Source organism: Akebia trifoliata, chromosome 2 (assembly GCF_017979445.1).
Source record: "Akebia trifoliata isolate Shusen 1 chromosome 2, ASM1797944v1, whole genome shotgun sequence".
NCBI lineage: Eukaryota > Viridiplantae > Streptophyta > Magnoliopsida > Ranunculales > Lardizabalaceae > Akebia > Akebia trifoliata.
Window position 1 is genome coordinate 32,564,935 of NC_141376.1, and position 26,747 is coordinate 32,591,681.

Below are 26,747 nucleotides of genomic sequence, written 5' to 3' on the forward strand. Positions count from 1 at the left end.
CTTTACATATTTTAAATTCATTATTGCATAGTTATTATTATTTTTAAAATTAAATGAACAACTAGCACAAGAATTGGTGGGCCAAGTGTGTCTGCTTGTCATGGCCTCAGAGGGCATGCACCGGGAAGGGAGGGGGCGGGGGGGATAACAATCTTGTACGTTGGAATTACTTTGTGTAATTCCAAGTTTAGTAGGCTAGTTTTCTATCACAAGTACTATAATAAGAAAATCCTAAAAAATATTAATTCAAAATATATAAATTAATTATCTGATATGCAATGACAAAATGTGTTAATATCTAGTATTTGCTAAGCTACGCTTTTTAATGTAAAAAAGAGAGAGTAATCCGTTCAAAGAGATGGACCGCTCATTAGTCCAAAGGGGATCAAATGGATCCTACCTTATAGGTCTCCGACTCAAAAAAGGACTGCTCATTAGTTCAAAGGGTGTCTTAGGGATTTAGGGGGTGTCTTATTAGTCTCAAACTTAGAAGAATACGTGTTGTGATTTGTGAAGCTTGATAGCACTGATCAACAATGAGGCATTGAAAATCAAATCACGCCTTCACGCTGGTAAATTTTTTCAAGGATATTTTTGTAATTTTATTAATATTATGTAAAATTCTAATTAGGTTTCCTAGAATATTTATATTTCTTATTTTTTGGTGAAAGTGTGTAATATATAATTGTGAGTTTTTCTTCATAGTGGAATCGGTGTGATCCGTGGACGTACCTCAATCTAGAGGGAATCACGAAAAATCTCTGTTTCTTTGTGTAATTACATCTTATGTTTGGTTTTTCGATTTGTTTTGTTATTTCAATTGCACCTGTTTTCTTAACAATACATGCCTAGAGAAACTGGGTGGTATTTAATAAGTTTCAACTCCGAAAGGCACCTTCCAATGTACATTCCATCAAGATTTAAATCAAGAGGATGCTTCCAATGAGTTTGGTGTCTTAACTAGCCCCTCCTTCCTTTTTTGAATAAATATTTCTTTTGAGACACTTGTGTATTACAGTACTTTTTCTAAAACATTTTCTTCAATCTCATCACAAATAGAAGGTTGCAACGAATATATCTATTAGTATTTTTATATATTAGGAATGATTAATTAGTAAGATATTTAAATTTAAATATGAGGAGTTATTTATGTTCATTAGGATTATCAGATTAGGCTTACCTTCCATATCTTTGTTCATGTAATCTCCATAAATAGTTAAACCCCTTATTAGGGTTTATGTAATAATCATCCAAGAACTCTCAATAAATTATTTCATACTATGTGCATTATAACATTAATTCCTAATACTTCATCAACTTGTAATCTTTGGTTTTCTTCCCCTTTCCCAAAAGATTAATTTGAACATATCAAGCATGAAATCACAGATTAAAGATACAAACTCAACATTTAAGTAGTGTCAAGGGTATATATACATGATCATGGTGGAAGGTGGAAATTAATAATTATTGTTTACATAATGGAGCATGCATGTGGGTTCTCGTCACTGAAGAGGGAGGTGTAAATTTGGTCGGAATTGTTGGGACTAGGGAGAGCTTGCACCACATTCCTCACGTAACCTGATGGCGCCTTCTTGTCGTAGGCCTGAGCCACATAAGGATAGGCTACTAAATTGTATTGGACGTAAGGCCAAATCTCTGCCTTCTTTCCTGTGCTCTGCACTTTCTTCAACACCTTGTTCGGCTCTACATAACCCGATACACTCACACGACTTTCTTTTCGACTAACATCCACCGATTTCACACCTGACATGACATCATCAATTATTTATAATCAATCACCTTTAATTTAATATATCACCACCCATCATACTTCAATTTTTTTAGGAAAAAATTAAGTGAAAATGGGCAGCTGATGAGATGTTAGGATATTAATCTTAGGGATTCCCACCAAAAAAAAAAATGAATCTCCTGAAAGCATGGTACTGATCCCTATGAAACCAGTCTCTCATAGAAGACCAAGAGGGTATTCTGGTCACTTTATGTTAGTCTCTCATAGAAGACCACAGTTGAGGGGTATGTATAACTAATTTGAAAATGAAGGGTTAGCTAAATACTCAACATTACATGAGGGATATATTTCTAAATTACCCAATAATTCATAGTAAAAAATTTTGTAAAATTCTTTGAGTTAGTGGCCAACCGGTTAATTCAGTGAATCCCTCAATTAATCATGGAATATGGAAACAGTTTTATCCTTCACCTCCAAAATTTTAGTTTAGTTTTTTCAACATTGAAACATCTAAGAAATTAGTATTTAGAGAGAGAAATTGATAATGATAGGTTTTGATAAGAAATTCAATAAAATATTTTATATTATCTCGGAAATTTTGCCAATTTTTTAAAAAAATTTTGCCAATTTTTAAAAAAAAATTATTCAAATTTATCCGAATTAGCCGAATTGAACCCTCACTGATTAATTACAGAATCCGAACTTTGTCACTATGCAATAATTTATATAGTCGAAGAATCAGATTGATATATGATAAAGTTACAAGAGAATGAGATTAAACACTAACAACCATGAATTTAATTAGAACATGAATCATATAAATAAATAATATTTATCAAAACTGGGTTTTAACTTTAAAGGGGTTGATTTATGTCAGACGAGTTAACTCAAACGAGTCAACTCGGTCTCCTTGGGTGCTGAAATGAGATGAGATATGCTATCAAGTAGGGTTGATGTGTTCAAATTAGTTTGGTTTCTATCCATCTTTTTTATGTTAATGAAGATGAATTCAATTTCCATATCTAATATTTTTTCTTTATTGTTCAATTGAAACTGTATATAGAGTTAAAACCCTTTTAAATTAGAGTTGAAATTTAAGCAGTATTATAGTTTCATGAGTTGTTAAATACTTGTATTTTTCTCTTTTATTTGTTAAATTAATTAGAGGTACAACCACAGTTTACACACACACACACATATATATAGATGAGGAGAAGGTTTTAAAAAGCTTTCAGATTTGAACCTTTCATAGAACAAACAGCATTTTTGACTTTCCTCTCACAGCCATCACAGTCCATTTTCACCTTGATCTCCACTGTCTGAAAAAGAAAATATAACTTAATTAGCTAAGCCTAATTCTGATTAAAGGTTGTTTATGGAACAAAGATCAAAATCACTACAAGAGAAGACAAGACAGCAAAGTAGTTGGAGAAAAGGACTTAAAAGGAGGAGATCGTGATGGTCTTAACAAGTACCTGCATTGGTTTTCGTTTCTTCCTTATTACACTTGTGCTAGAAACTGTGCAAAAGTTAGAGAGATAGTCAAGAGCACCCATTTTCTTCTCTTTTCCACAAAGCAACCTCAGAGAATTTCAAATTAAAAGAGAGAAGAGAGAGAGAGAGAGAGAGAGAGATATGGAGTGATTAATCAATAATGTGGTCTGGTATTTATAGAGGGACTGAATGATGGATTTTGATATGGGTAGGGTTAGCAGTTTGGCACCCCAATTATTGTCAAGGGCACCCCAACACCATAGTCAAATTTTTTGTCTTATATGAGTTAAAAGTTTTGGAATGGATTAATTTTTGTGTGCCAATGATCTCTTTGGTAAGGTGAAGATATCATCCATGCTAAAAATCAGATTTAAAATTTATAATCCCATCAAAAGTGATTTATAAAAACAATTCAACGATTTATTGTTCTTGAACTTGTTTTGATGATGTTAGAAGATTCAGAATGGGATGATTTTTGGTTACCAATTATCAGTTCATTCAAAAACTTCTTACTTATATAAGACCAAAAAAAAAAAGACAAAACAAAGCAAGTTATAGTGTGAGGTGCCCTTGGTAGCTAGTAATTGGGGTGACTATATCGCTACCATTTTAATATAGGAGGTATGAACAAGTTGTGTTTTGGAAACTAAAATAAAACCAAGGAAACCCCAATATCATGGTTGGTGTCTCGAGATCATACAAGGGGCAACAAAGGCTTTTGGGGTTTTATCATTTATTTATTTGTTGGCCTAATGGAAAACTGTTGTAAAGTGCTTTTGTGTTTGCTTTTGATTATCATCAATAAGGTGCCCGGCTTGCTTTCCTAATTCTTTAATCATAAATGAGCACAATAATATCTCTTTGCTCTTTTATTTGATTCTATTTGCTCTTCTAGTTAGTTTGAATTTTAATCTCAAGTGACAATTTTGTGGCCTCTATTGAAACACATTTCATCTTTGTACTCCTTTTAATTTGGAAAAAGCCATCAATCAAGAATTAAATCATTAATTATTATTTTTTAACTAAGATAAGATCATGATTTAAATTTTCATGAGGTCTTGAAATGTTTTCGCTAAGATCATAACGAAATATTGAATATTGCGTAATATTTTTGGTTACAAATTAATATTTTTGAATACCTCAAAAAAAAAATTAATAAAACAAAATAAAATAAAAATTTAGTTGATAGTCTCAACTTTGCCAAATAAAATGAACCTTGACTAGAATGGTATATTAAAATTATTGTGAGAAAAGGGAAAAATTGGACACCAATGAGGGCACAATTAATCATTTTTATGCTCTAGAACCTCTGTTCATCATTTATATTATACATCCAAATATGAAGTTAATTTCCTCTTTTTATTTTTATTTGTATTTTCATTTTTGTTGTTGTTATGTTTTCTTGATTGGTTTTTAATATCGATAATGATGGTTTGTTTGGGTACATAGAGTTCAACCTTTCAAATTAATTGCCATGGACCCCATCTCTCCTGCATTATTGAACGAGGATTGCAAAACAAGTATAACCACAAAGCAAAACCTTAGATATTATTATTTTTTTTTTTTTTGAGGGAGATGGGTTTAATTAATGAGATGGGGTCGATTTAGGTGAAACCTTTTCTAGAGGATGACTCCCTCTCTATCCCTCTCAAGTGGTTATGTAACATGAAAGGTCTTTACAGTACATTAGGGCTATCAATCGATCGGATCAGACCTGATATTTGATATATTCAAGAAATTTGGATCCATATTGGGGACTTGGGTTCCAATAATAATCCAACTGGATAATCTATCGGTTCAGTTTAGGATCGATCATATCCAATCGGATAGGGAGACTTGATCAGATAGTACTACATGTGAAAGTATCTTAATTATACTAAAAATTTTGTTTAGGTGTTTGATGTTATCTATCTATTATTTGTCAATATGGGTTAAATCCAATTGTTATCTAGTTGGATTTGGATGATCCAATAAAGTCCTCATCTGATAAATGTTAAATTGATTCTGGATCTGATCCGATTCGATTCTTATTGCATCAAAGAAGTGTCTTCTAAACTAAGTTACGGATCCACAATGTGAAAAAAGCTTATATTTAATGGCTCAAGGCTGTCAAATTTTTCATAGTCAATTTTTATTTGGATAAATTGAAGTTGTGTACGTTTTGTTTAGATGTATGATGTTATCTAAAATTTGTGGGGCTTTGGCCCTTCAAAGTTTCTTGTTAAAATTTTCAGTTTTCATGTATAGGGACAACGGAGAAAAGATTTTTCCCATGTGGGGGCACATAAGAATAGAAAAAAATTTGTGAGGACAACTTAGAGTGGAAAAAAATAGATGTGACAGCAATTAAGAGTGGAAATTTTTTTGTAGGTGCAATAATGGTAGATTTTTTAATCCGCTGCTAAAATCTGTTGCAATAACTCGCTAATCCATAGAATTTGAAAATTCTTGTGGGGGCAAGTGCCCCTGTAACCCCCACCATAAATCTGCCCTTATTCATGTAGTGGGAGTGAAAACTGAAATATTACTCCAATCCATAAATCTGAAATATTTCTTGTCGATTATTTCTTTCTTTCGTTAAAATATATGTTGTTTCAAAGTAGATTTACCGGATATTGACAACCCAAGAACCGAACCAACCTTAATTCTGTTTGTTTTGGTTCGGTTCGATTCTAAATTCAATTTTGTCTAGTTCTGGTTTGATTTGGTACTAAACCAGACCAAGTTGAATCCCTAGTTGAAAGTGGACTTGGACTAGTTCATATACTAGGGGCTGGGGTACTCATCACCTTTTACGTGTGTTTATTCGATTAACTCATTAGAATGGCACAAGAAACGTTTCCTAATAATATATTAATGTCTCATAAGATTTTGAACTTTTGCCCGTCGAAGTTTCTTGTCAAAATTTCCAGTTTTCATGTACAGGGACGGAGTCAAGATTTTTTCCTGTGTGGGGGCAAGTAAGAGTAGAAAAAATTTTGTGATGACAACTAAGAGTGGAAAAAAATAGTTGTAGGGGTAATTAAGAGTGAAAATTTATTTGTAGGGACAATAATAACAAATGTTTTGATGATCCGCTGCTAAGATCTGTTGCAATAACTCACTAATTCTTAGAATTTGAAAATTCTTGTGGAGCCAAGTGCCCCCCGCAACCCCCACTATAAATCCACCCCTGTTCATGTAGTGGGAGTGAAAACTGAAATATTACTCCAATCCATAAGTCCGAAATATTTCTTGTTGATTATTTATTTCACTAAAATATATGTTGTTTCGAAGTAGATTTATCAGATATTGACAACCCAAGAACCGAACCGAACCAACCTTAATTCTGTTTGGTTTGGTTCGGTTCAATTCTAAATTCAATTTTGTCTAGTTCTAGTTCGATTTGGTTCTAAACCGGACCAAGTTGAATCCCTAGTTGAAAGTGGACTTGGACTAATTCATATACAAGGGGCCGGGGTACTCATCATCTTTTACGTGTGTTTATTTGATTAACTCATTAGAAACGTTTCCTAATAATATTATAAGATTTTGAACTTTAGAATAGAATAAAATCTCAGTGTTATACATCTAGGTACACAAAAATCCAAACCTTTAGATTTTGTATTTATATGGTTAGGATCTTGAGTCATTTTCCCTAAGTCACCGGAACCTAACCCATATATTATCTACAAATAAAAATATTAAATTCAAATAATTTCTTATTTGAGATTCATACTCTAACCCCCCATTAGTGTTGATTGAAGTGAACAAGGCCAACACTGAAATCTTATAGATAGAACATGTGGAACCAAATCGTGGTCAGACAAAGCCAGGTGTGAGGACTTTTGGTGCACGTCCTTTGACACCTCACATTAAATAAATTTACACGAAAACTATAGGATAATGATTTTTTGACACGACCTCCCCCACGTGGCATGTGCTAGAGTCATAGATTTCTTTTCTTTCAAGATACACAACTCCATGTATTTATAACCACGTGGCATGTGCTAGAGTCATAGATTTCTTTTCTTTCAAGATACACAACTCCATGTATTTATAAGGATGTATGATTGTATATCCCAAGAGAAAAAAATCTATGATTCTAAGTCATGCCACGTCAACAGCATTTATCAGAGGAGACGTGAGAAAATCATCAATCAAAACTATGTGTAGTGATTTTGTAACTCAACCTCAAAAAGTCAACTGACGTGTATCTTGCAAGAACCATAGATTTTTTTTCCCTTAAATACACAACTGTACATTCCTAAGGGGAAAAATCTACAATTCTTGCACCTGCCACGTCGGTGAATTTTTTAATTACAAAATCAACACTTCAAAACTACATATATGGAGGGACTAGGATATTTTAAAGAGTCGTGATAATCTAACTTAGGTACGTGACATATTCTATAAACTTACCTGATGTGACCTTTGTTAGTAATCGCTTATTTTATTCTTGAAAGATTCACCAATGTTTTGATTTTTTTGAATAAAAGTATTATTTTTCAGATTATTGGACTATTTTGAATAATTCATGAATTTTAAGTTTGAAAAGAATAAAATGTGATTTTTACAGATTTTTTTTTTTTAATTTGTTAGGAAAAAAAAAATGCTACTATAACTTGTTGTATGTTGTAAAGTGTAAATTTGTAAGTTGTGACGTGTAACTCAAGTCGACTTTGAAGTAGTCATGCTTCAAAATTTTAAAGAAATCCACATTTTTATGTGACAAATGTCCGTTTTATCTTTACAAATATAATGACATGGCCATCTACATTTATTTAAGATTACACCTTAATTTTCTAAATTGGTGATTTGTCCCTTGGCTTTGGTATTCTTTTACCAATAAATTTAATGTCTTCATTATCACTACCATCACCATTAACATCACCATCACTATTATATGGCCGAAATTTTGGTTTTCAAATTTTTGAAATGAAATAGATAATACACGTATGAAGCATATGCCGTATATTTTTCATTTATCAAATTTTTGGTCAAATTTTAAACCGGATTTTTGCAATCCAAATCAAATAGAACCTGAATTTTTCACAAATTAAATTTTTGCCATATTCTGAATTGCTAACAAGGGACGTAACAGACTCGAAAATCATAGATCTATTCTGCTCGGGATACAAAACTACTCATTTTTATGGAAACCGCGTTTCTATATCCCGATGAGAGGATATCTACGGTTCCCGAGCCAATCACGTCAAGTAAGAATGTGCTAGAACCATGGATCTTTTTTGCCTCGGGATATACAACTACAAATTTTTATGGGGATGTGCATGTGTATCCCAAGGCAAAAAAAAAACCATGGTTTAGCACATGCCACATCAAGAGAGTATTGTGAGTATGCCATGGGGGAATCAAATTATCACGATTCTATTTTAATACGACAATCTAATTTTAAAATTCGTTTAAAGTTCGGACATCAAACTTGAACAAGTCTACTCAATTCGCTTGGATTTTGAGTTGATTCATCCCTCGAAACTTGTTTAAGTTGTGTGAATGTTTGAAATTTTGTTGAGGGGAGAGGGGGTGCGGGTAGGATTTAATTTCTTAAGAATTTTTTATTTTAGAGGTTTAGATAGACATGTTTTATTAAATAATAATTGCTCTTGTTCTGATCTGAGGATGTAGGTCCACTCTTTGTCTGTTAATTTGTTGTCTCGTTTTTTCACACAAGTCAAGCGAACTAGAATTTGATTTGCAGATGGTGAATTTTAATATAATTTTAAATTTTAAGATATTAAAATTCACTTTAATTGTTAATATATTTATCTGACTGGCTCTTATAAACTCCTGAGTCATTAAACCGACTTGACTTGAATCATCCGACATTTCAAATCAAATCCGATTTTTTTTTGTTTTTTTGTTTTAATTGAAAACTAAAGGACTTAGGCTGATTGCTATTATTGGGCCCATCACGTTATACACCTTCATCTATATTTTCTTGGATTTATCTTCTATTTTGATTCGGACTCAGAAAATTAATCTATTTTCTTTAAATATTAAATCAGAATAAGGACGAAACTCCATCGAGTTTCTTGTTTAGAGATCAAAGAAAGAAATGAAAAACTCTAATTTTAAATCGATCAATGCTATATTTTTCTTTCTTTTTTTATTATTATTTATTTTTCTTGTCTAACCTAAACTAAGTAATCAAGAATTAGAACATGGATCCATGTTAATGTATCTAAGCTAAGTAATCCCAATGGTGGTGTTAGAACTCATTTGACTTGAAATGATTTTTGCGAAAAATGTTCTAACAATTAAATCTAAATAAGTAATCTATGACAATTTCAACTTACGAAAGCGAAATTACGTTTCTTTACCTTTTGTCTCTCATCTATTTATAAAAGCAAAATCCCCGATTGTAGTGAACGTTGTTTTAGACGCATTGTTAGTATGCTAATAACACGCGACGTTATGAAAACTTCTCTGTCGTGTGTATTACAAAATATCAGGTCACATGCATCATTGAACTATTATCTCATCAACCTGTAAAACATAGGATGAAGTGGTCTCAACAAATCATATGCACGTCGAAAATTTTGGTTTCTTGATCTTAAAAATGTTAAATCCATCGTAGGATCAACAACTCTTTATTAACTCATAATAATATCAGCGGCGGCTTTACAACAAAAAGAATTTGTCTGCTGCCAAGTCCTAACTCCTAACCCACATTTAGGGGTGGTAGGGTGTGTGTGTGTGGACTCTAAAGCCACACCAGCCCGAAACTCTAAAGAACCATTTGATTTCCTTTCACCACCCATAACAAACTGCCTTACAGAGGGGAGACCAAAAATATATCTCAACTGATCCTAGTCTCTCCATCATGTAAGCGCACTCGGATCCAGAGGAAATTGAATTTTGTTTATGGTTGAGATATTATTTGCACTGATTCAACTCTGAACTTGGGTCTTTGAGAAGCTTCATCATGGACTCGTGGAATTTCTCTGCTTGAGGCCCAGGTTTTATAACATTTACATCGCCCCATTTAGAGCATGGATCTATCCACCACCAACTCTTCTGTCCAGTACACCAAGCACCGGGGGTCGCTCGATTGGGACCTTGCCTTCTAAGGATTTTCTTGTCAATCATGTTCAGGACCATGTTATCCTTCTGGAATTGTCTTGCAAAAGCAGCTCCACTCTCCACCATCCGATTGTAATCAGTAACGTTGAGAAAGAGAGGTTCCATCTTCGGAGGATTTTCCCAGACCATGTATCTTAAATCACTGTTCACAGTTGTGTTTTGGAACTCTGGGGAATTGCAAATGACGGAATGGAAATAGCCTTCTTGGGATAAGATTACGTTGGTAAAATACATTAGTAGGGTTCGAGGCAGGTTATCCCATCCAAGAACACAGTATTCTAGGAATGATCGGCTTAAAATGACCCATGGTGAACCTGTTGAATAAGAAAATTAGGCATATAGCAATTAATATAGATAAGAGAAAACACTCCCACCAAAGTTTCATAAAAAGATGAAAATCTCCCCAAAGTTTTGATGAACATTTGAGATACCTCTGCATTTTCAAACTGATGGCATACCCATTAATGGTCCTCCATGAGAGACCAACAAAAAATGGGGCTTGGACCCATAGCTCAGTTGGTTTGAAAAATTGCAAAGCAACTTTGAGATCTTGGGTTTCAAATCCAGCTCACCCATCCCCAAAATAAGACTACAAAATACCCTTGTCTTCTAACCTCATCATCTTCAGCCTTGGGTTTTGGTGCCAAATTCACCACTTGCTCTCCATACAATACGATTTACACCATGTTCTACTGTTTCGTCTTCATAAATGAGAAGATAGCAAAAGCTTGAAGATGAGGAGGGGTATTTTGGTCACTTTCTATTAGTGTTTCGTAAAAGACCACAATCCATACTATGAGATGCAAAAGAAAGAAGATAAGAGAAGGATTTGCCTGTGAAAATTTTGAAAGATTCTGGGGTAGGCCTTTTCTCTGAAGCATGAAAGATTTGGTTCCTCAGCCTAGCCAAGTAAAGACCCGGGTCAACCACAATAGGCTGCACTCTTTGTTTCCTGCAGGCAACGACATAAATTGTTAATAATGACAACATGATCAATCAAGTGAGTTGGGGCTTATGATGCGAGAGAAGAAGGTTTATGATCCCTACTCTTTCCATCCAAGGTCACTGGTGTGGTCAATGAAATTGAAATCCCTCCTCACAGAAGAGAACACATGGGATAAGTCTGAATACAACAAAACACAAACATGTAATTTTAGAAGAATGAAGGCCCAGTATACACCTAAAATGAGGAAGTCAATATGAAAGCCAAGATATAATAAGCTAAAAATAAATACAATTAATTTTGATATCCCCACCTCCCGCCCAAAATTTTGGTGAATATGTGTGATACCCCCTGCACATTTTCGAATTGATGACATGTGTCCCTTGATCATTGTCTTCTATGAGAGACTAACTGAAAATGAGAAACACCTTTAACCTATTGCCTAAAATCCCTTGTTTGACCAGGGAACGGGAGAATTCCCACTACCGCTGGCAGGCCAGCCGGGCCGTGAGCGCGGTGGGAACGGGCTTCCCAAAAAGCCAGCCCGGGCCGGGGTCAGCATAGAATGAAGGGGACGGCCCTAATGTTACTTCCTGGGTTAAATAAAATAAAATCATTATCAACCTTGGATTTTGATGACAAGATCGCCACTTGTTCTTTATACACTTTGATTAATTACTCTGATTTTATGTAGTATCTCATCTTCTAAATCAGTTTTAAGAAAATAACAAAGTTTTGCCAGCAAAATCAAGGAATGGAGATGGACTTTTAGGGGGGGGGGGGGGGGGGGGGGGGGACAAATCAAAGTTTTTTTTTTTTATCAGTAAGCTGGGGCTATAGAGGGCCCACCCTTATATTAATAAAATCGGGGGATTACAAATGATGGAATTCAGAAATTATGCCTTAGTCTAAAATAACTTTAAGTTCGAGGGGAATATCAAGATCATCGTCTACAATCATCAGTCCATTCAAACCCAATGCTTTTTTCGCCAAAAAATCTGCCGCTTGATTTGTTTCTCACCACGCAAATTCTATTCTTGAGTTGATAAACCTCTTCCCCACCTTATCTATGCTTCTAACCAAATTTAGATGCCTCCAAAAAACCTCCAATTCCTTTGTAATACATATGGTAGCATAAAGAGAATCTGAACAAACAATGACAATATGGAAACCTCTCTGATTTAGGATAGCCTCCAATTCAATTCTTGCTATATCACTTTTCGCTGATTTAGCCATTCCTGCAAAAAGGAATCTGTTATCCGAATCTCTCACTATGAACCCATAACCTTTCCCTTCTGCAGACAAAGAACCATCCGTATTGATCTTAATGTAAGAGCCTTCTGGGGGAACCCTAAATCAGATTAACTTTCCTCACACCCCTACAATTCCAATTCTTAAAAATGGAGCAGGTATCATCACAAGATAAATCAGAACAATTGAAACCATCAAACACTCCTTGGTTCTACACTTTAATTTGGTCTAAAATCTGGAAATGAGATTGCTTTTTTCCTTCATGCAATGTCTTATTCTGTTCTTTCCAAATGATATAAACCATAGCACAAAAAGCAACATACAGAATATCCTTTGCTAATTTGCTTTTCCCACAAAATGAGAGTGCATAAGTTGCTTCCTCAGGCACTGATTCCACTGATTTCTTTATGATTCCAGTGTCGTAACACCTCCAACCAAATGCTACAACTGAACGTACATTTGAAAAAAACATGGTCGTTATCTTCAATGTCTTGACAGCATAGATACCACCTTAAGATAATCACCATCCCTCTTTTCCTTAGGTTCTCAGCAATCAATAATTTCCTATTAACAGCCAACCAAGCAATTAAAGAGTGTCGTGGAATTCGATATTTATTCCAAGTCACCTTTTCCCAAGCAACCATTGTGTCCATCCTTCTTGTAGACTACCACGCACTGTTGAAAGAGAATTTGCCATTTGACATTAATGTCCTCACAAGTTTATCAACTTCATTCGGCCAAGGCAGAGGATGATTTTGAACTTTCCTGCATATTTCTTGGTCTCTCTCATCATCATGTCCTCGAATAATCCACCCATTAGGATCTGCAAAATCTGATACAACAGCATTCAGATGGCTATTCAAATTATAGATGCTCCTTCTCCCATATTGCATGATAAGGGACCCATCCTCTAGCCAAAGATCCTTCCAAAACCCCATATTAGAACCATTGCCAACAATATATCTTATACAAGGGACAGCAAGATTTCTAAAATTTAAAATGCCTCTCCAAGATCAAGATGCATCATTTGGGCAAGTACAAGACTAGATATCTCCATTCCCAACATACCTTGCCTTGATCCATCTACTCCAAATGGAATCATTTCTAATAACTTTCCAGTAGAGCTTCATTAGCCCAATCAAATTCTACGAATACCAAGCCCCCCTTCTTTATAAGGCTTACAAACAGGATTCCAACTTGTTGGATGATTTGATCGAGGTAAGGAAGGACCACTCCAAAGAAATTGACTCAGAATGGATTCAATTTTTTCCATAACACCCTTTGGAATTGCAAAACAAGATGTCCAAAAAATTTGAAAACTATAAAGAACAGACTTGATCCATTCCACACGACCTGCAGACGATAAAAGATGAGCTTTCCACCCTTCTACCCTCTTAAGAATTTTATCTATGAGAGGTTGACACAAAGAGGCAGTTAATCTCGAAGAGAACAAAAGAAGGCCTAGATAACGGATAGGAAGAGACCCTTCACCGAATTGCAAGACATTTAGAATTTCAGTTTTATTAGCACAAGAAGCACTAAAAAACACATTACTTTTTTCATTGTTTGCTTGCAAACCCGAGATTAAATAAAACTCATCAAGAATTTTTCTAATATTCTGAATCGACTCAACTGAATTATTAGAAAAAAGAAGGCTATTATCGACGAAGATTAGATGAGAAACCACAGGGAGATTTCCTCTTCTAGGACTGGACACGAGAATTTTCGACTCCCTCTTCTAGATAACTTGAGAAAACTTCCATAACCAAGGTGAACAAATAAGGAGATAAAGGATCTCCTTGACGAAGGCCACACTGACCTGAAAATAAGCCATTATGCATCCCATTTATTAACACAGAAAACCTAGGCGTACAGATATACTCCATAACCCAATTTACCCAGATTTCATCACCCAATTTGAAAAAGAATTTTTCTAAGAAAATCCCAACGAACTTTATCGTAGGCCTTACTATGATCAACTTTAATAGAGAGAGAAGGGTGACTCGAAAATAAATGGGAATTGCGAAATAACTCATGAGCCAATAGGATATTATCAGTAATGTTCGACCTTTAATAAAAGCGGATTGATTTTGGCTAATCTCCGAAGGAAGACAACTAGTAAGATGATTTGAAAAAAAATTTGCTATGACTTTGTAAATACAATTGCATAAAGAAATGGGACTTAATTTATCAAAACGATTGGAATTCGGTTCTTTGGAATTAATGTGATACGAGTCAAATTTAACTCTTTTAGCATTTTTCCATGATTAAAAAGATCCAAGACTGCTTTATACACATCTGACTCAACCAACTCCCAAAAAGAGAGAGAATTCTACGCAGAACCCATCAGGGCTTGGAGCCCTATTTAAGGGGGGCTTAAAAATCACATCTTTTATCTTCTCCTTAGATACAGGACTCAATAAAAAATTCGATTGCTCTCTGCAAAGTTTATTTTTGAAAGGAATAATAGGGCAAGGTGCAATAGAGGAAGAAGCAAATACCATTTGGAAGTAATCAATAGCTTTCCGTCCAATTTGCTTCTCCTCCTGGATCTTCGTACCATCTTCATCCACAATTTCTGAAATTCCATTGGAAGCAATATTTGACGCAATGGTAGCATAAAAAAACTTTGGGTTCCAATCTCCCTCTTTAAGCCATTGTATTCTAGATTTTTGACAAATGAAAGTTTCCTCAGTATAGATCTCTCTATTAAGATGAACAGTGGAAATTTTTTCTTGAGTTGCAAGATCACTGTTTAGAGGATCTAATTGAATCTTCTCCTGAATTTCTGTCAGCTTCAATTCTGCTACCAGTTTTCTGGTTGAAACCAAACCAAATCTGTCCCTGTTCCACACTTTACCAGCTGCTTTCACATTCCTCAATTTACAAACAATCTAACATTGGATTCCATTTCTAACCTAGAAAGATTGGAAGATAATTTTTTGTGAAAAAAATCAAGTTTTGAAGGTACCAAATTCGTAAGTTGGTTAAGTCTGTGAGAGGTTATACAGGCCTGAGATCAAAACCTCACCTTTGCTCCTATACCTATAAAAAAAAATTAAGTTTTTTTTTTGACAAGAGTTGATTACCAGGATATTTCCATCATTTCATGTGAGTCTATCATAGAAGATCTCGGTAAAAGGGATAAGTCATCAATATGAACATGCAGGGGGGGTATCTCAAACATTCTGTAAAACCTGGAGGCGTATGTCTAAACTACCCAAATAACAAATAATAATAAATCCTCAGAAGATATGAGACAATATTAGAGGAAATCTCAAAATGAAGAGAGAGGTGGCAGTGAAATTGACAACGTTATAATAATAATAGAAATACGATAATAATGTTTGAGAACTAGATTTATTATCAGCAATTAAAGAGAAGTTAAGATCTGATCTCCACCCCCGAGTCATTGTGCTGAATATGCAATTTACATGCTGAACTAACTGGTTCTCCCTGACCTTTCCTATGCCCAGGGCATAAGGAACAAGTGACACTTCACCCATAAAACCGCAATCAACGCACACGACACTACATTCATCTCACTTCCCCCATTGAAATTATAGTAATAAGGCAAATCACACCATGGAAAGGAATATTTCCCATGATTTGATATACACGCATGTGTTTCCAATGTTGCTCCACCAAATTTTGATTTTTCACTTAGTTAATTGATCTCAAAAGTATGCAACTCTCAGTCCTTGTCACCATGTTTCACGGGTTTGTCACTAGCAGACTTGTTTAATACTAGTGTCCTTCTATCTCCCCTCATTCCTACCACACACGTCCTTCTCTTCATGGATTAAGAGCACTATGACCTTGGCTGAAGGTAGAACTCACAGGAAGTATTATGTCTCGCATTCCTGCTGAATATCAGTTAATTCTTATTCGCTAAGCACATACTTATAAGCCTTGTCTACCATTACAAAGTCTGAATAGAATAAATCAAGTAGAAAGTGTTGACATAGCCCGTGTGACGGTACACCATTGGGCAGCCACCTCACTAGTCTCTTGAAGGTTACCATGAGAAAATAGTCTTAAATTTTACTCCATGTATTCTTTTATGATCTCAACCAAAACAGGTTCATACCATAATGGACCTCATAGGAATTTCTTGGACCTGCTTGTTGTTTTACCCTTTACCCCATAGTTTTTTTCAATGTGGTAGCTAACATGGAAACTTTATGATCATTAGAAATTGGAGGTAATGATCAAGCAAGCCAATCAAGGGTTTCATCAGGTTTTAAACATCCAGTAAAATCTGGAACATAAAATTTAATTATTGCTTCACCAGCTAGCTACACTTCACGAGAGGTTTGCTTGGGAAGATTTTGTATTGTAGATAGGCCTTCTTAATCTTATCTTTATAAAATTATAAATAAATAAAAAGTTAGTAAAACCATGAGTCTCAATAGAAAGTGCAACCTAAGGAACAAGGCGTCCCACAAAGGCTATACAATTAAAGGACACCTACAAAGACTAGGTTCCACCAAGAAACAAAATCATCAAAAAACAAGCTTTTACATTCTTGGAGTATCATGGAACCTTGGAAGAGTAAGGCTTTAATCTTCAAAAGTATCTTCTCCTCCTCTGCGTCTTTCTCATAAGAAGTGCGATTATTCCTCTTTCCAAAACCACAAACTAACACAAAAGGGAGCATGGACCAAACATGACGAGGACATCAGAGTTCATGAGCCTAACCTATTTGGGTCATATTTTAGTTTTAGGATGTTATTTTATTATAATTATTGGGTTTACCCTATCATAACCCAATTCCAAATCAGATTTCCCTAACCCCCCTACTTCATCTTCTCCCCTCATCGTCCAGCATGAAAACAACAATAAAAAAGTACTCCTCTCTTTAGCAGACCTGCAATGAAAACATAGGAGGTCGAGTTTGCTCACTGCTATTGCACATCACACAATTACCAACTAAAATCTTCTTATGAAAATGAGGTTATCTACCATTAGTATGCTGTGCACACGAGTTGTCTAAGAAGAATTCTCAAGTCACAATCTGAGAGCTTGGCAGGAATTTATAATAATAAAAGAGTTAAAAGACAAAAAAGCTCTTACAAGTAAGAAATAAAAGCTATTACTAAACAACTAGAATTAAAATAGCTATTACTAACAACTAGGACTAAAATAACACTAAATTATTTCCAATACTCCCCCTCAAGCTGGAGCAAATATATCAACTAAACCCAACTTGACAAGGTAAGAATTAGTGATAGAAGGACCAACAAACTTCGTAAGCATATTGGCAAGCTGATCTGAAGATGGTACGAAGACTGTCTGAAGATCACCAGATCGAACTTTCTCCCTGAGAAAGTGAGCATCAACCTCAATATGCTTAGTTCTTTCGTGAAAAACTAAGTCAGAAGCGAGCATGATAGCAGACTTGTTGTCACGGAACAAAGTAGAAAAATCGAAAATAGGAAATCCCAACTCTGTCTACAAAGGCCGAAATTAAATTAGCTCACATGTGCCAAGGGTCATAGCACGATATACAGCTTCAGTAGAAGAATGAGAAACTACATTTTGTTTCTTACTTTTCTACGAGATAAGATTATTACCATAAAAAGTACAGAAACCAGAGGTAGATCTCCTATGTAAAAGAGAACTAACATAATCAGCATTTGTAAACAAGACAAATGCGACTGAGCAATGGAAGAGTAGAAAAACACGACACCAAGAAACAACGAAGAATATGATAAAGATGAGAAGTACATGAAGTATGCATGAACTAATTGACCACACTAACCGCAAAGGACAATTCCGATCTAGTGTTAGTCAGATAAATCAGACGACCTACAAGTCTTTGATAAGAAAAATGATCCGATAGCGTGAAAACAATGATTCTGACCCATAAGGGAGGAAGCAAGACGACAACCAAGCATCCATGTATCCTGAAAAAGATCCAATGTGTATTTACGATGAGATAGTGAAATACCATAGCGAAAGTGGTCACTTCTATCCCCAAGAAGTACTTGAAAGAACTCAAGTCCTTAACTTTAAAAACACAATCCAATAGCATCTTAACTTTGTCAATCCATTGTGCATCATCACCAATCACAATAATATAATCCACATAAACCAAGACAATGGTACAACGATCATCCACTCCTTGACAAACAAAACAAGTATGATCTGAGTGGCATCTAGAAAACTCCATAAATAAAATAACCTCAGAAAAACGATGAAACCAAACTTGCAAGGACTGTTTCAGACCATATAAAGAAGACGACATACCTTCTTAGAATACTACCCATAAAGAAGAAATCTAGGAGGGGGGTCCATATAAATAACTTCAATCAAATCACCATTCAAAAAGGCATTCTTCACATCAAGTTAGTGATGTGGCTAAGAGTGACATGCTGTTAAAGAGATAAGAAGTTGAACAGTCGAAAGTTTAGCACCGGAACAAGCGTGGAACTAAAATCTTTTCCAGGAGTCTGTGTAAACCCCTTAATAACAAGACATGCCTTATACTGATCAACAGTTCCATCGATGAGATATTTCACAGTGAAGACCCATTTACAACCAACAGGCTGCTCCTCAAATGGAAAGGTAACAAGCTCCCAGGTATTATTTTCTGCAAAACATCCGTCTCAACAGTCATAGCTCTAGTCCATTGAGGGCCTCGCAAAACTTCTGATACAAACCAAGGAATGCGAATAGAATCAATGATTGCAAGGTAGGCCTAATAAAAGGAAGAAAAACCTTGATAGAAAACAAACTGTGCAATAGGATATGATTAGTCACACACTCCTGCCTACCTTTGCTAATGGCAATACGCAAGTGAGAGTCAAAAATAGAAGGGATAAGGACAAGTATATGTGTAGAGGTAGAAGAGATATATACCTGAATCCAAGGAGGAGGTTGGCAAAGGTGGAAGAGGGCGAAGGCGACGAATATAGACTTTAAGCGTCCACGAAGATGGAGAAAAAACTGGAGAAGACAACACTATAAGAGATGGGTCTTGCAAAATAAATGTGGCACTAAAGTAGGGAATATTTTCAAAGAAAGTAACATCAAGAAAATGTATGACACAGTGAGAAATTGGATCATAACACCGATCCCCTTTTGACATAGAGGAGTAACTCAATAAAACACACCGAATAACTTTGTCATCCAATTTGATGCGATTAGGAGTTTTGTCCTGAACAAAACACATACACCTAAAGACTCAAGGTGTAATGGGGAAAAGTATATTGTTAGGTTGAAGGACATAAAAAGACACTTGTCCCTCTAAGGTGAAACTCGGGACACGGTTGATAAGAAAAACTGTGTAAGAGTCATCATATTCCAATATGCCTTAAGAACATGCATTCCTCAGAGAAGACACCGAACAACATTCATAAGGTGACGATTCTTACATTCTGCCACCCCGTTTTGATCAAAAGTATAAGGACAAGTCAACTGGTGAAGTATACCATGCTCATGAAGATGGAAGCAAATCCCATCAGATATATTTTCTCTCTCATTATCATACCAAAGAGATTTAACAATAATATTGTACTGAGTTTGAATCATTTTAAGAAAATTGACAAAAATAAGAAGCACCTCAAAACGAAAAAGCATTAGATAAACCCAAGTACAACGCGAATAGTCATTAATAAATGTAACATAATATTTAGGACTATTAAAAGCGGTAATAAGGGAAGGCCCCCACACATCAGAATGAACTAAATCAAATATTGCATTAAATCGATGCATATGAGGAATGTAAGTATGCGTGTGTTTAAAAAGTTCACACACAAAGCATTGAAACTTATGTCCACTACTAGAATTTTTAAAGCAAGAAATAAAGAACATAAGTGTTAAAAATTGACATGTCCTAAAAGAACATGCCATAAATCTAGAGTCTGAGACGAAAACGTCTGACTTCTAGAGGAAGAAAGCACAGAAGTCGGAACAACAGTAAGTTGAGATCCAAACAAGTACAGCCCATCCCTCTCATACCCCTTCCAAAAATCCTCTTTGAAATCTGGTCCTAAAAAATATTGAGTAGAAAAAAAAATATAACTGAGAAATTTAGAGATTTAGTAATAAAACTCACAAACAAAAGATTAAAAGATAGGTGAGGGACATGAAACACAAAGTCTAGTGAAATTTTAGAAGATAAAGGGATAATGCCCTTATTGTGGATAGGTGTAAAAGATCCATCAGCAAGACGAACCTTCCTATGAGTGGTAGAAAAAGTAGAAGAGGTAAAATGGCTAGACTCACTAGTCATGTGATCAGAAGCACCTAAATCAATATCCCATGTCAATGGAGCAGAGTTAGACAGAAAGACATGAAAAGTAAAGGATATACCCAGAGACATAATAACTGAGGCCACAGTCAAAGAGGAGTAAGTGTGGGCATGAATCTGATCCCAGATAATAGTGACAATCTAAGTTTGTAGTTGTTGCAAGTCAATCGTGGTAAGTGAAGGAGGATTAGTGAGATGAGTGGATGATGATTCCACTATAACAGCACGAGGAGCAGATTGTCCCAAAGATGGAGTAGAAGGAGATTATAGTATCAAATGAGGATAAAGCTGAAAGTAGCGGACCTTCTCATGGTCAGTCTTCCTTCAATGACTGAAAGTAAGGTCACTTACCATGACCACGGTTGCTACAGCCACAACTCCCTGATCTAGGGGTACGAGAGTTGGAGAAACTCAAGTTAGCAACTAAAGTCATTTGATATGTAGCTGGAGCAAAAAAATATCAGGGACCTGAGTATGAGAAGGAACAATACGACGATAACGCTCATCACTATCGATGGTCGCAAACACCTCAAAGAAACAAGATAAAAGAGTAATGTTGAGGGTCGGTGTCCGAAGGGCCTCAAACTCAGGTCGTAAACCCATAAGAAACTGGTAAATCTGATGTCAAACAATCCTCTTAACCACATAATTGACTGCTTCTAAAGACAATTAAGCCATAGACTCGTACTTAGAAAGTTTCTCACAACGTGATTGAAGAAATCCGAAGTAATCCGTTATACTCTGAGTCCTTTGGGTAGCCTGGGCAATGTCTCGATAGAGCTCATAAATCCTCAAGTAATTCTTGGCATGTGCATATGTCTAAGTAAGTGCGGATCACAAAGATAAGATAATCTCATAGTATATGAACATGGTATAGATGCGCTGCTCCATAGAGTTAAATAGTCATTCAAGGATGGTGCAGTTGTTGATCTTGCATGATTCAAATTTGAGATCAGTAAGGGGAGGCTTAGTAATGATACCAGAGAGCCATCCAAATTTTCATCTACTACTGAGATAAAATCGGACAGATCGAGACCATGACTGAAAGTTCTGACCATCGAGAAAAGTAGTGGTAATACGTTGGGCTAAAGAATTAGACCCAAAAATTGTAGCGGAAGTCATAATTACTTGTTCCAAAATCATTGTTTTGCTTCAAAGGGAGGTCTCGCGATCACCAAAGAACAAATAGCAGCCTCAAACAATAACCGGGGGGGGGTTGAAACTCTATCACACAACCCAGCCAAACCCTATTGTGGGGCAGCAATAGTGCTCAAAAAAATTGCAATAAAACCGTAGCAGTCCAATCGCAGTAGCACAGCCAAACCTAACACAGCAGTTAGTTCTTATTGCACCCACACAAAAATAAAATCACAGCAGTACTGCCAGTCCTTATCGCAGCCACACAAAACAAATCACAGTAGTGCTGCCAAGCCAAATCTCAGCCAAACAGCAATAGATGAACCAGAAAACAAAAACTAGCAAACAGAATAAGGGGGGAGGGGGGAGGGGGGAGGGGGGAGGGGGGAGGGGGCAGCCACACCAGCCAGCCCTAAGCACTATCACAAGGCAGTTGCAATCGCATAAACAAAAAAAGGAGGGGGGCAACGACAACAGCCAACCCTAAACCCTATCGCAGCAAACAACAGCCTTGTCATAACACAACAAAGCCGCAATACAATGATGTATCAACCCAGCAGTGACACAACTCTGTCCCATAAATCCATCGCAAAACAGCCATACAGCCCTACAATTGCAAGAACACCCCTATCGTGACATGCGATGGATTCCAAACCAAAAGAGAATTAGAAAAAAAAAAGGAACCCCCAAAAGGGGAGAGACTAATGAAAGCTCATGCTGGGTCGTGTGGTCTCAAAGATCAAATAGGGGTTGTAAAAGAGAAAATAAAAGAAGAGGGTGGCTTGCGGTGAGTTTCTAAGAGTCCATAGACGAGAAGAGGGAGACCCAAATAGAAGTTGTCGAAGGATCTTCCTTGACTTTGATACCAAGAAGAATTAGAGAAGAAGAATTGTAAAGTCTCAATCTGAGACCTTGGCAAGAATTTATAATAATAAAAGAGTTAAAAGACAAAAAAACCCTTACAAGTAAAAAATAAAAGAATAAAAGCTATTACTAAACAACTAGAACTAAAATAGTTATTACTAAACAACTAGGACTAAAATAACACTAGATTATTTCCAATAGTCTACATGATGAATGCCACCTTCGGGTAAGAGATCTCCAAATGAAGGAGGCAAAGAAATAGTGCAAAATATTCAAATAATAGGATCAAGCGAAAAAGATTCCTGATTGATCAAATCACTGAAGTTTCTTGTCCTCCACAAGGGAAAGGGATGGGGAACCCAAATGAAAGGATATTCAATGTTGATCCCAGTACCAAATCATCATATTCTCACAAAAGAAAAATCTCATGAAAAGCCTTGCCCCCCACTCACATACAAAAAGCCCTTCATGATGCAACCTTTCTTGGATGATAATAGAAACAAGTTAGGGAAGGCAACTTTCAGAGGAACCCCCCCCCCCCCCCCCCCCCCCTTCTCCCACACCTCCACAGGTCTTCAAAGAAAAATTCATTCATGTCTTTGTGTTATTTATCAACACTTAGTTCAATTTCATTAGGGGCCACCACCTTCTTCACTGCCAACCCTACCAGATTCTTCTTTGTGCCAATTTTATCACCATTGCTTACAAGGTGAATGGGATATGTGAGACAAACACTTACCTTGGGAAAGGCTGCAATCATAAAGAGAGCCCTCGAGGGATGCGTTTAATATAGTTAAAGAACTGATTGGTAGGACTAGTATAACCTTTGCCACTTATCAAGTCAAAAACCGCAATCATAAAAAATCATGGAAGAAAGCACCTGATGCATAGAAAATATTATACTTCATTGATAGCCTTCATTGCAACACACTCATTGCTAATCTACCAAGGACCATCAAATCTCCTTCCTCAAGTCAGTCCAAAGAAACACCTGAAGGCACAAATAGTCGTCCTTTATGGGCAGAAGTAAATTGTTCTTCCTAGCTTCCCTTCCCTCATGCTTGAAATTCCCAAAATCCAACCCTGATAAGTAATATGGAACTGATTCCAATAGATAACCTTTTTTATCAATCTTTTTGGTAAGTTTTTAAATTAGTTTCTAGACATATAACCGTCATTAAACTGCATCTTCTAATTGCTCCCTCACATTAGTAATCTTCCACACACTATCGATCCCAAGAAACGAGTTTTAAAGTACAATCATGCATAATTAACCCACATTTTACGAAATTACTCACCAAGTCAGCTTGGGCAAGTGAGATGATAAAAGAGAAAACTGAGATGTATTAGCATCTCTAATGCAATGGATTGAAAGGAAGCTTAGAAAAATGACATCTTAGATCAGATTCCTCAATAGCTTCAAGCTTCGAATATTGTGAAAACACAAACCCATTCATTGAAGAGATAGTGGGACTTTCCTAGATTGATATAACTAAAACAATACAAAATTCCTGGGGAGATGTTAAGAGACTCAATGGAATGAATTTTTGCTCGATTAAACTTAGACCTACATATCTTTGCTGTGAAACATTATAAGCATCTGGGCTACAGTGCCACTTCTCTGTGTGTCAAGATAGAACAACCTTCAAAAACATATAGTTACCCATGTAACCTAGTTCTAATTCAAAACTATTTAAAAACTTGTTTCATATTTCACATTATCATATTGTACTCTTGTTAACCGAAACATTTATTTATGCAAGAAAAGAAGGAAAAAAAAAATCATAGACCAACATTCATATGCACTAGAATCAATTAGCCTCAAAAAACGAACAATGGTATGAAAAATTCACATGCAAAACTTGTGCCAAATATTGTAAAATTGGAAATTGAAAAACTCTGGTACCCAGTTCTCATAAGATAAAATATCTTCCAATAATCAATATCAAATTCACTAAACAAACTACAATTAGAGAAAAGGGTATTATAGATAATACCATCTTGTGTAACCAACGGATAATCCGTTGCACTCAAACTGATGAACCAATCCCAATCACTATCAACCTTCAATAGAATTGCAGCTGCACGGAGCGTGGCAGCGATATTCGAAGACCCCATATATGTAATGGGATCTGGTTTTCCTAGAATATCTACATTCCCAAAAGTACGGATCACTGGAACAGCCCTAACCGCAAGCGCTAATCGATTCCGGTCATCAGCGGATGCATCAGATCCAAGATGAAGAAGGTATCGATTACGAGGGTGATAAATGGAAAGCAATAATCGGAGAATCCGGTCTTTGTGGTCTCTCCCACCTGAGATATAATAAGCAAAGGCGGGCGGGTAATGGAGACCACGACGAATTGTGGAGGGAAATGGGGTATGGGAATTGAAAGCAGAGGAAGAAGAGAAGCTGAAACCAGAGATTATAGAAAGGAGGAAAAGTAAGGAGAGGAAAGTGGCAGAGAAAAGGGTGAAGAGCCATTTCTTCTCAGCTGCCAATGCCATGGAAGTGTAATTTGGTGAAGAAAAAGCATGGAATTAGGGTTAGGGTTAGGGTTGAGTGCTCAGATTGCATTTGGAGATTGAAAATTGAAGAGATTGTAGAATTTCCAGATCTCTTGTATGAACTTGATCTCTTTTACGGTTATGGTTATGGTTAGTGTTAGAGAGAATTGCATTTGCAGGACAAGAAAGATATTCAAAAAACATAGATTTGCTTAGTTTAGGTAGAGATTAAGATTAGGGTTAGGGTTTAGAATCCAGAGGAATTTGGTTTTGGTGGTTAGATTTGGATTCTGTTTCTTGTGCTGGAAAGTTGGGTTGAAAAGTGGTACTTTGATGATGCATTGTTTATTAATCTATTCTAAATTTTATAAATAATAAATAAATAAAATTATTTGATAGTGACCTAGCTCGTCAAAATATAAAAGAGTAAAGTCAGACTGACTTACCAACTTAATTAGATTTCAAATCTTACTAATGGTCGTTGAATTCTTCTTGTGGAATCCAAAAACATGCTCAGATGATACAAAGGACAAAATTTTAAGAAGTTGATGAAAAAATTTTAAAAAATAAAAAAATTATATTTCAATGTTGAATTTTAATTTTAAATTTGCTGTCCATTTTCAAAATCATGGATCAAGACTTTTTTGAATTATTTTATGAGTTTTCCCATGAAATCTAGAGGGTTGTTATGTTGGATTCCCAATTTGGTAATCCATTGGATCTCAATATCTTTTAATAAGATTTCAAATCTTACTCAATTAGTAAGGAAAGTGTTTCTCTAAATTTATTAAATTTATTTGGTAGGTGGACCAAATAAAAAAGAGTTTAGATAAGTCTTACTAATTTAGTAAGATTTAAACTCTAACTAAAGATGATTGAACTCACTTTATTGCATCCAAAACATGATCTGATGCCCCAAGGTTTAGAGGATAAAAATTGTATGAACTTTGAAAAAAATTTATAATAAAAAAAATATTATTTTTTACCATTATATTTTTATCTTAAACTTGGAAGATCAGTAGTCATCCATTTTTCAAAACCTTAGATAAAGTCTAAACAATAACTAATTTTTGAATTATTACTTTTTCTATCAAGTTTTTCCATGAAATATAGATTGTTGTGTTAGGTAATGCATTGAACTCAAGGACACTTAGCACGAGTTAAAATGTTACTAAGGAAAGTGTTTTTCATATAAAATCTTCCAAGTTGTGAATGTGAGAGGATCCACATCGAAGTTGTGGGCGGTAGTTTGACTTTTTTTTATTTTGGTCCCTTTTTTCCTTTCTATCATCACTAATGCCAGAGTGACACAAATGATGTGGTGGCGTGCACATAATCATAGATGTTTTTTACTAGTATCTCGTAAAAAAGCATCTACAATTATGTGCGTGTCACCACGTCATTGTGTCACACTTGTGGCCCCCTTTGTGTCACCCCAGTATGACTCTTCTATTATTCCT

At 35.6% G+C, this 26,747-nt stretch overlaps 2 protein-coding genes across 2 annotated transcripts; both read right to left on the reverse strand.

The window, feature by feature from the left end:
* Nucleotides 1-1,358: 1,358 nt before the first annotated feature.
* On the reverse strand, nt 1,359-3,379 carry LOC147410180 (heavy metal-associated isoprenylated plant protein 21-like). The gene is made up of 3 exons (XM_086417485.1): nt 3,226-3,379; nt 2,994-3,069; nt 1,359-1,764 (listed from the first exon to the last, which is right to left on the reverse strand). Exons 1-3 carry the CDS (start codon nt 3,304-3,306, stop codon nt 1,472-1,474), a joined length of 450 nt encoding a protein of 149 aa, XP_086273611.1. The 5' UTR covers nt 3,307-3,379; the 3' UTR covers nt 1,359-1,471.
* A 6,389-nt stretch (nt 3,380-9,768) lies between these two features.
* On the reverse strand, nt 9,769-25,629 carry LOC147410181 (beta-glucuronosyltransferase GlcAT14A-like). Its single transcript, XM_086432424.1, has 4 exons — nt 24,777-25,629; nt 11,375-11,450; nt 11,161-11,279; nt 9,769-10,641 (listed from the first exon to the last, which is right to left on the reverse strand). Exons 1-4 carry the CDS (start codon nt 25,285-25,287, stop codon nt 10,121-10,123), a joined length of 1,227 nt encoding a protein of 408 aa, XP_086288550.1. The 5' UTR covers nt 25,288-25,629; the 3' UTR covers nt 9,769-10,120.
* Between the last annotated feature and the right edge of the window lie 1,118 nt (nt 25,630-26,747).